Source organism: Alosa pseudoharengus, unplaced genomic scaffold (assembly GCF_046254945.1).
Source record: "Alosa pseudoharengus isolate Yale_2024_CS ecotype anadromous, Long Island Sound unplaced genomic scaffold, YU_APseudo_1.1 YU_APseudo_1.1_scf_3, whole genome shotgun sequence".
Taxonomy (NCBI): Eukaryota; Metazoa; Chordata; class Actinopteri; order Clupeiformes; family Clupeidae; genus Alosa; species Alosa pseudoharengus.
In genome coordinates, this window is record NW_027468718.1 from 9307983 (window position 1) to 9318984 (window position 11002).

The 11002-nt window shown below is 41.1% G+C and overlaps 1 protein-coding gene across 1 annotated transcript; it reads left to right on the forward strand.

Moving 5' to 3' along the window:
- The first annotated feature begins 705 nt into the window (after nucleotides 1–705).
- Nucleotides 706–9604, forward strand: slc5a3b (solute carrier family 5 member 3b). The gene is made up of 2 exons (XM_076263112.1): nucleotides 706–976; nucleotides 5357–9604. The coding sequence occupies exon 2, from the start codon at nucleotides 5647–5649 to the stop codon at nucleotides 7804–7806; it is 2160 nt and encodes a 719-aa protein (XP_076119227.1). The 5' UTR covers nucleotides 706–976; nucleotides 5357–5646; the 3' UTR covers nucleotides 7807–9604.
- The last annotated feature ends 1398 nt before the right edge of the window (nucleotides 9605–11002 follow it).

Here is an 11002-nt window from a genome sequence, read left to right on the forward strand (position 1 = left end):
CTTGAGTTTCAAAAGCACTTGCACCGTGCAAGTTTGGGTGGTATAACATATTCCAGTGACATCACCATCAGAACCATTATGAACCCTTCACTGCATATACAAGTCTCAGCAAACCTTCTGCATGCATGCCTTTTCATTGTATGGCTTCATATAGGCTGAATTTCATTTGCACACACACACACACACACACACACAAACAAACAAACAAAATTGGAAATAGAATTTATGACAGAATATTGGACCACTCATGATATTTTGCATTGTCTTTCTAGCGGGCTACTGTGTTATGCAATATTCCAGAATGGTTTTGCTTTAATCTAGGAAAATTACAAAGACTTTCATAGGGGGAGATTCCATCTGGAAAATTCTAGATTGTTCTCTACACCTATTAGGCCTAAAGTTAAATAGGATTAGAATTAGGCCTTAGAGCTTGACCCAAAATGACTTAGCCTAGTCATAAATCATGAGAATCTGGAATTTTCCATAGTCAAAATTGCTCATGTTATGACCATAATAAAAGAGGCTGTGAAAACAGCGACTGCAATAACAAATGTTCATGCAATGTTAATGCAATAAAAAAAAGTTCATAACCAGTCCTTATAATTTCTTAATATTTCTAAGTGGTAGCCCTGATCTACGGGATTCATGATGGGCGTGGCATGAAGAATACGTTTATTTGGGGCGTGTACAGAGATATCAGCCCATTCAAATGGACCAGGCGATTTAGGCTATAAAAGAGCGCTCCTGAAGATGCGTCTGTGAAGAATAGCCTACAAAGTTTGCCCAAGCGAGCTATCGCTAAAGTGACGAATATTGCTGTTACTAACTTCGCATCGCGAACCAAACCTCGAGACATCGAAGTGGACTGCAGATTGCGATTCATTCATTCTGAACGGATGTCTGCTAGCTAGGCTACTGTACTTGCTGTAGCCTATGTGGCTTTTGGATATTAGGCCAATTTGCATTCGTTGAAATGGTAAGTAGGCTAGGTCTAACCTATAAAATACTCTGTCGTGTCGTCAAAGAATTAGGCCTATAACGGTTGTCAGGGAAAACAATGTGCGATGTCGATGTTAGACTAACGTCACTTGCCTATTGATTCCAAAGATGGCTAAACGAGCCTACCAAGATAGTGTCAGTTGTAAGAAAGTGTATCAGGTAAAGTTTAACCTGTTATGCCATAGTCTAGGCTAGCCTACTATAACACGGCATTCTAGAAATGTCCTGGCGCCTCTCTGATGCAGTGTCCGTCTTGGCAGCCTACGCAGCAGCGGCAACCATCCTTTCCTTTTTCTTTTTTAGCTTGCTGTGTATTCGGTAAAATGAATGACTCATTTTGTAAGCACTGTGAGTCAACTCATGTAGAGTAAAGTTAGACCACCGGATGTAGTATAGGATTAGTGTAGCCTATGTGATGACACTCGGGGTGTGAATTATACGATGGCTTGACATAGCCAAGGTTTTTGTTGTCGGCATTAGGTCACCATGTCATCTGGCAGCTCGGCTACGGTGTGTGACTGATAGGCTACCCACTGATTGACATGGCTAACATGCTTGCATCGCTACTATTACCTGGAGTGGAGTCGGCTATCCGTCTATCGTTCTGGAAAGTTCCACCTGCGACTCTGATCCAAAGAGGCTGAATCCATCGCCGCTAAATAATGTCACGTAGCCTATGGGGCGTGACATTATGGTACAAATGCATGCGGGAAGAAGTTGACAGCATAGAGATCAGTGGAGTGCACTAGCTGAAAAAACGCAATAACTCTCTTATAAATTGAAACCATGACTGACTGATTGTTGTCGTAGCTGAGCCTGGGCATGGCGCGCGTCCATGTGATACAGAAATGACTTGCTTTAGGGACACTGAATTAAAATGTGATTGGATAATATAGACCTATTTTGCGCAACAGGTATCATGCGGTGGAGGTGTAGCCTACCGAGTTCATTTTACCATTCCATCTTAATCTAACAATGCAAACCACTTTACTGTGTGTATAGGCAGGCAGCTATTACTAACACTTTTAACAGAGATAGATCAACTGAGCAATAACATTGGATCAGACTCCATACATAGCCTAACATAAGGAGGATGGGCCTGCTGCATGCCTTTCAGTCATTACAATAAGGAAGACAAATATTGTATAACCTAAATTAATTACAAAATGGCTAATATATTGGAATTGAAGCTTTAATTTATTTTTATTAGGCCTACTGTAACCAAATGATATAGGCTACATCATGTTAAAGTTGCTGTTGACTTTCTTACGGCAGTAGCCTACATACCTTACGGCAGTTTATACCTTTCTACGTTTCATACCTTCTACCCCTAAGAGATCCCTGCATTAGACATGAAGGGCCCTTGACTGTGAGGAGAGGAAAGCGTGTGACTGTGGAGAATTGAGGCCTCTTTTAAAGATACGGTTGGATGGAGAGGGTTTAAGAACTGCAATAGACTGTTTATGGAACTGTTTTGTCTGAAACCTGTGGAGGGAGAGAGAGTGTGTGAGAGAGAAAATTGTGGTGTTGTTGAGCATTACATTTAAGTTTTATTCAGATACAATCTTAATTTTGCAAAACAAAAACATTGATCTTGCAGACAATAAAGTGTTAGACAATAAAGTGTTTTTTTACTTGTGCTTGTCCCCAGTACACTGGAAAGCATGATAGCTCTACAATATCCCTAGACATATGCATTATACATTTTTAATAATCAGTGGAGCTGGTCTATGTGGGGATAACCGTTGAAACAAGCCAGTAGGCTATGACAGTGGTCCCTTTGAAGTAGACTATGTTTGCCTCACTGTCTCCAACTTGTTCTGAGACCAAATCTAACTCTTCTTCTGTAATGCCCTGGGAAAATCAAACTTGCCTGTCTTTTGTTGAATAATTTTTTGATGTTGAATTAATGTGTGCATCAGACATGCAAGCAGATGTCTTTGAGGACATGCAAAAGTTAACAGCCAAGGAAGGTTACAGGTAGCCTAGAAATCTAGACGCGCCCCTAGCGGCAGCGAATTACATTTGCTGCCAGGGCTAGTCTAGCAACTCTCCGTTGGCTTGTGAGCTCCAGAAATCGAAACTTAATCAGTCCAATGAAATCGTGTATAGAGTCGTTAGGTGGGCTTAACATAATGATTGATGGCAGAGTTGCAACGGTTTGGCTTGAATTCCCTGCTACTTGAAAACAAATAAGATGGATGTTGCTGCTGGCGAACAGTGTGACACTAATTAAGCTTTTATTAAGTTGGCAAACGTTTAAACTAGCCAACTAGCTCCGCTGGTGGGAAACGCATGGGACTCATAGCGCTGCCGCTGTCCTATTGCGTGCAGAGGGAATTTGAAAGACAACTGATTATCCCGCCCCTCGGACTGAGCACTGCGAACGGTGAGTGTCCAGACCCTACATTTTAATGTGGGTCTGGCTCGTCAGGCTAGGTTACAGTGGCAAATTCCAAGATTCAGCAGAAGTATTCAATGTCTTCTGTCGGTGCTCTCAGTTATGATCACGTTATAACATAGACAAATATAATAATAACAATAAAAACAACACCAATAATAATAATAATAACAATAATAATAATAATAATAATAATAATAATAATAATAACAACAACAACAATTGTTATTATTATTATTATTATTATTATTATTATTATTATTCATTGCAATGGGTCAATAATTCATAAACTGAGCTTCTGGTGTTTCCAGCTAAAACAGCTATCCCCCAACAGATTAACATCCAGCTTGACTCATCTTCACTGACCCCAACTAGATCGGCACGTAACTTGGGTGTCATAATTGATGACTGACTTAACTTCTCTGAGCATGTAGCACCAATTGCAAAATCAAGACACAAGATTCCACCTAACTTCTTGTACAGGCCATGGTTATCTCCAAGCTGGACTATTGTAATTCACTGTTAGCTAGCCTACCTGCTTGTGTAGTAAGATCGTTACCATTGATTCAGAATGCTGCAGCACGCCTGTGTCTTCCAGAGAGGACACATGCACTGAAGTCCTCTCCTAGTTTCTCTCCACTGGCTCCCTATATTGGCCACAGTTTATTCTCAACTATTTATTCACAATTAAAATATCTCACTTTGGCCTATAGAGCACTGACTGGATCTGCTCCCTGCTATCTTAATTCAATGATCACAATGAATATCCCCAACCGCCCACTGCGGTCTTCTGATGAGCGCCTGTTGTGTCGATAAAAACGCAGCCGTAAACGCTATGTCAAATTCAAGACTGTTCCTCAGTGGTTCCTTGTTGGTGGAATGAGTTTCCCAGTGCTCTCCATTCCTGTGATAGTTTTGGGTCTTTCAAGAGGGGTCCAAATATCTGTTCAATGTTCCGTGAACCTGATGAAGCAACTTGCGAAACACGTTGTTCACGCCAAATAAAGTCAGCAAAATATACCCTCCAGTGTGCGATGTATACTACTCTTTTGACTTTTCAATAGTTATACTGCACACCATCAGCACCTGGAGCAATAAGAGCTGTGCACAGGGATTTTGACCTTTGATCTATTTATTTTCGTTAGGCTATTGATTGAATTGACATTGTTGTTTATTATTGCTTTTCTCCTTGGTCAAATTTGTAGTTAAATTTAAATTTGTAGTTAAATTGTTAAATTTAAAGCAACACCAAAGAGTTTTTTGTACCTTAAAATAATCTGTCCAACTGTCAGTGGTTCATCAACTCGTAACAGGGTGAACGGCACTTCTGCATTCGCTTCGCGGCCCTCTATCGGCTATAAACGCACTATGTAAGTTTGCCAGATCAGGTAGCGGATCTGTAGTTCGATGGAATGAGACATAAGAAACTACAAATTTGACTTGCATCTAGTGTTACAATACACCATACTTTCATAAACTCATGCAACATATTCTACCTTGTCTGTGGACATCCTTATTTGCAAAGCCTGTGATAAACAAATAGCGTGCGTGCGACAGAGGAAACGTTCTTTGGTGTTGCTTTAACTATTGCATTGTTGTTATTTGGTGTTGCTTTAACTATTGCATTGTTGTTATTTGTATGTCGCTTTGTCACTTTATTTTGTATACTATGTATTAATACAGGCCCAGCATATCACTGTTGTGCATTTAAAATTAATGGGCATGAATACATTGAGTGAGTGATGACATTATGTTTTTAGCATTCCAGATAACATAATAAAGTATATTTACACATTCAGGTTTGTTCTTTGAATTTGTGCATATCACATTAGAAGTCTAATTCTGTGTGATGTTCAAGTGGAAGTGCCGGTGTGTCGTTCCTCATCGTTTAGTCGTTTAGTCACCTTCAACATCGTCACTAATTAGACTTTTGTCTTTGTCTTTGCTGTCTTGCAGGAATGTAAGCTCTAGCCATTACTAGACCAGAGACCAGAAGCATCCTACCCCAAATAAATCCCCTGTGCAGTACCGGTGGATTACCTTACCTTAATACTCATAGAAATTGACCAGATGGTGGATTCTTCAGTTTCCCTTCCAGACAGACAGCAAACCAAAGGATAAAGCATTTTAACAAAAGCAGATGTTGCATAGGATTTTTTTATTCCATTAAACTACATCTTTAACCCGTAGGTACTTTTTTAAAAAGGAATTTCTTACTAAATCGGGAGTAGACTGTCGTCTGAAACATGGCTCCAACAATGATGGAAGCTGCAGATATTGCTATTGTGGCACTGTACTTTGTCTTGGTTCTCGCGATTGGCTTCTTCGCCATGTGGAAAGCCAATCAGAGCACGGTGAGTGGCTACTTCCTTGCTGGGCGGTCCATGAACTGGGTTGTGATCGGAGCATCGCTCTTCGTCAGCAACATCGGCAGCGAGCACTTCATCGGCCTGGCTGGATCCGGAGCAGCCAGTGGCTTTGCCGTCGGCGCTTGGGAGTTCAACGCCCTGCTTCTTCTGCAGCTCCTCGGTTGGGTCTTCATCCCTGTGTACATCCACTGCGGGGTCTACACCATGCCAGAATACCTCTCTAAGCGCTACGGCGGGCGGAGGCTCAAGATGTACTTCGCAGCCCTTTCCATCATGCTCTACATCTTCACAAAGCTGTCTGTGGACTTGTATGCCGGCGCCCTGTTTATACAGGAGTCCCTAGGCTGGAATCTGTACTTGTCAATCATCATTCTCATCAGCATGACTGCCCTGTTGACCGTTACTGGCGGCCTGGTCGCTGTGATGTACACCGACACACTACAGGCTGTGCTCATGATTGGTGGCGCTCTGAGTCTGACCATCATCAGCATGGTGAAGGTTGGTGGCCTGGAGGGAGTCAGGAAAAAGTACATGGAGGCTGTCCCCAATGTCACTGCCATACTGGCAGCCAGCAACTTCACCTATACCAACTCGTGCCGCATCTATCCAAAGCCAGACTCCCTGCGGATCTTGCGTGGGCCTCTTGACGAGGACATTCCCTGGCCTGGTTTCCTTTTGGGCCAGACGCCAGCCTCAATCTGGTACTGGTGCGCCGATCAAGTCATCGTCCAGAGAGTGCTTGCTGCAAAGAACATCGTCCACGCCAAGGGTTCTACACTCATGGCAGGAGTCTTGAAAGTCCTCCCAATGTTCATTATTGTCATTCCAGGGATGATCTCCCGCATACTGTTTGCAGACGAGCTTGTTTGCATTAGCCCAGAACACTGCATGCAGGTGTGCGGCAGTCAGGCAGGCTGCTCCAACATTGCTTACCCACGTCTGGTGATGAGTGTGATGCCGGTCGGTCTGCGCGGTTTGATGATGGCGGTCATGATCGCCGCTCTAATGAGCGACCTGGACTCCATCTTCAACAGCGCAAGCACCATCTTCACCCTGGACATCTACAAGATGGTCCGCAAGTACGCCTCCTCCCGAGAGCTGTTGATCGTTGGCCGCATGTTTGTGATCGTCATGGTGGGAATCAGCATTGCTTGGGTGCCAGTCATCATCGAGATGCAAGGGGGCCAAATGTACCTCTACATCCAGGAGATTGCAGGGTACCTTACTCCACCGATAGCTGCCCTGTTCATGCTTGGCGTATTTTGGAAACGGTGCAACGAGACAGGCGCCTTCTGGGGCGGCATGACTGGCTTCACCCTGGGAACCACGCGCCTGATCCTCGGGTTCATCTACCGTGAGCCCCGCTGTGACCAGCCCGATGACCGCCCCTTTTTCATCACCCACATTCACTACATGTATGTGGCAGCGAGTCTCTTTTGGGTCTCCGGAGGGGTTGCTGTAGTGGTCAGTCTCTGCACTCCTCCCCCTTCGAAGGACAATACACACAACACCACTTTTTGGGGGCTTCCCAAAGTCGAGGGACATCCTGTCAGAGACTGCGAGGAGCTCCGCGAGCCCGAAAAGGGCCCCATCCACTGCAACGGCACCCTCCACAAGCAGGTACCCACCGACATCCAGAAAGAGAAGATCCTGGATGACGCTGAAATCAAACTCCTCCTCCCTGCCGGAGACAACATGCCCATGATCCCGAACAGCGAGCTGCCCACACCCATGGAGAGTTTTGGGAACGGCCTCACTGAGCTTGTGGGCAAAGAGGAGGATGGAAGTTTCCCCAACAACAGCAGCATCACCGGACACCACCAAGGGGAGAAGGGGTTATGCATGCGTCTGTTCGACTGGATCAACAGCTACAAGGACCAGGCGCCCACAACCCAAGCTAAGGTGCCAGAGGAAGACCAAGAACAAATCATCATGGAGATGCTTTATGAACCTCCCAAAACCAAGCTGGTGCTGAACATTGGCCTTGTTGTGGTGTGCTCCTTGGGAGTTTTCATGTTTGTGTATTTTTCCCTTTAGATATGCTGCAGCTCTTGGGAATGTGTACAATTACATTTTGAACAGTGGCACCTGTATTATCTGAGTTCTGTAAAAGATATCTTGAGTCTGTAATATTTACAGTGTGATGTTTAGCTACCTTGGGGAGACCTAAAAAGAAAGATATAACAGATATTGAATCTCAGACTTTTGAAATTCTTGGAATTCTTTCTGTAGATGGATAAAATATCTGCATTCTCAAAATGCTCTACCTAAAATCTAACTTTTTATGCCGATGGACATATATGAGATTACTGGACAACAAAGTAACACATGTACCGTTTTTCTCTAGCAAGTGATGTGGTGATATTTGCCTTATTTATTTATAATACTTCTATTTCTCTGTAAAAACCTATATATTTGTCTCTGTATTTAGTGTAGTGACTATTTGTGACTTTGTTTTGGGACCATTGACATCATTCAATCATTGTGTATTTCCTCTTGTTTTGTTGTCTTTTTGAGTAAGTTTAGAGTAGTCTCTGTAGCCTGTCTTGAACAGCATCACATGCTGTGTTGCGGTCATGGCTCTGAAGCAGTGTTGCAGTGTGCAGAGTAAATTAGTGATGTTCACACAATGCTTCTTCCTATATCCACGTGTTTGTTCTTCCATGTGAATGGCCCATAGCATTATGTCTAATTCTGTCTACCCATAGTCATGAACTGTGCTGTTGTACTCTATTAAGCACTTTCCAAGCCTGGCCTTCATTGATCTATTTTTTTTTACTATTTTTTGTTTTGTTGTTATTCAAAGGTATGGAACCACCAAAAAGCCTTTTTACTAAAAGCAGGGAACATTCACAATAGAACAAGCTGAGGTCTCATGTTTAGAACTAAGGAACCCATAAGACAGGTGATTCAAGAGCAAATCTGGCTCAGTTCTCAGCCATTGGGTCTGTTCTACTGAGTCCACTGTGTAATCCAACCAGTAACTCATATGTGTCCGTATAAATGCTTTAGGTATTGCTTTATCAGCTTTTAACTATTAGCTTGTTGAGACTCTGTATCCATTTTCGTCACAAAGCTGAAATTTGTTGAACATAATGGGATGTTTCTCATTGATGGAATTTACATACTCAAAAACAAATTTGAGTTTCACCATTTCCTGTCAACTGTTAAAAGTGTTACCTTTGAAAGCACAGCTATAAGCTTAAAGAAGAGACAACCAAATAATGAAGTATTTAAATAAAATCACTTCTTGAATCACTATGAAAAAAACCTGACATATCCTTATATATATCCCAAAATATAACATCAGTCAATGGGATGTCTTGTCATTGCTGTGCAAAAATGATATTTAGTTCTTCTAGCAGAAGAATCCAGAATGTGGTTTTGGAACCTGGGCAGGGCTGTTTTTGCCTCTGCTTTTTCACATGTAATGTTAGTTGAGAGAAAATGCAAGAATAAAAGGTCAGCAATTGTTTGATGTATGAGTATGGATATGTTTTTTGTTTGTTTGTTTGACAATATTTAATTGAAAAGTGTTGTTCATTGATGCAGTGAAATTGTTTGTCCTTGTTATTTTGCATTTCATACAAATAAATTATTGAAAGTAGTACACAAGGCACAAAATTCAAATCACACCCCTGAAAGTTTTATGGTTCTCTCTGTCTCTACCTTTGGGCATTTCAAGAAATCTAAGGAACCAAACCCTGATCAACCCAGGATGAGGCTACTCATTCTTTTATTGTGGTCCACCACAAGTACTGTATGTGAGTGAATTTCAGAAAGTGGGAAGGTCTGTGTATTCATTCTGCAATGCAATAAAAAAGTGAAAACTAAAATTGGCTCAACTTTGTATTTTGTAAGATATATATATATATATATATATATATATATATATATATATATATATATATGAATTGATTGACATGAAAGCACAATCCTGGCCCAGATGAATGTCATTGGCTTTGTAGTGGACCAAACTGTATCAGGATATAGATCAACTTGTATCTCTCTCTCTCAAAGGCACAGCACAATGACAACTTAATTACAACATGTGGTGCATAGTAGAGCACACTGTTGAATTATTCTAGTAATGATCATCAGAAGAGAACTAAGAACAGAACAGAGTTAAGTGGCCTGCCCAGTTTTGAATAAAGATGGAGTACATTTAAATTGTAGTTAGAATGACATTACAATTCTAACTTTGTTTTGTTATTGTTTTTTACTTTGTTCTTATACTTTACTTTTAGCACCCTGTGTTGGATGTTAGTTATTTACTTTTATTTTTCTTGTGTTAATTATTTACAGTAAACTCTGTCTTTAGGTGTGGTTAAATTTGATGTGTCATTAATTGTCCCAAAGTTTATTTGTGACTTTATTCTTTTACAGGAGTTCACTGTCAATCATCAATGACATGACATGGACATCTGGTTTAATCTGATGCATGAGGCAATGATGATGTGGAAAATCTGTTTTGATTTACAGTTGCTTTAAAATATTTTGAAACCATCTTTTAGTGTGCGGAATGGGGGTAAAATAATTCAACAAGCGTTTCAAAATGAGATCAGAAACATGTTTGGAAGATGGAAAGTGTTTGGTAAAGAGTCATTGTTTGAGTATGTTTGATTGAAATTATCATAAGATTGTTCACTGTCATTTTATCGATAGCTTTGACTAATTAGGTGTCATTGTGCATAATGGCATCTATTGTGTATGCAGGTTTTGAATGGCAGTAGCATTGGTTGGTTCATTACCCTGAGGGATAAATACATGTGAACTTACTGCTTATATTTTTCTGAAGATGCCAATAAATGGATTTGTTGCTGAAAAACTTAAGTGGTCAAGTATTGTACTTGTGTGTGTGTGTGTGTGTGTGTTTACTGATGTTCTTCTTGATGTCTACATGCTTACGTCATTGATAATATAGATCTGCATTTTATTGTAGTAAAATGAAGGTCTAATTTTCATCAGTTTAAATTCTAGATGTTAATAGAATGCTTTTCAAATCAGAAATGATGTGTTATGTAACTGTGGCTACCAACAGAATGTTTATTCTAATAAATTAATTTATTCTATATGGATATTTATGCCAATAAGGTTTCCTGATTTGACTATATTTGGGTCTGCTATCATCAGAAATCCATTGAGTTAGAGACTCAAGCACATACAGTACTGTACACGTTCACCAGGGAAAGGCTACTCTCTTAAACTTCATGTGCCCTGTCATACTAAGTGT

What these genes read in the sequence shown, in the direction of transcription:
- slc5a3b (XM_076263112.1), top strand. Translation starts at nt 5,647, where the DNA reads ATGGCTCCAACAATGATGGAAGCTGCAGATATTGCTATTGTGGCACTG.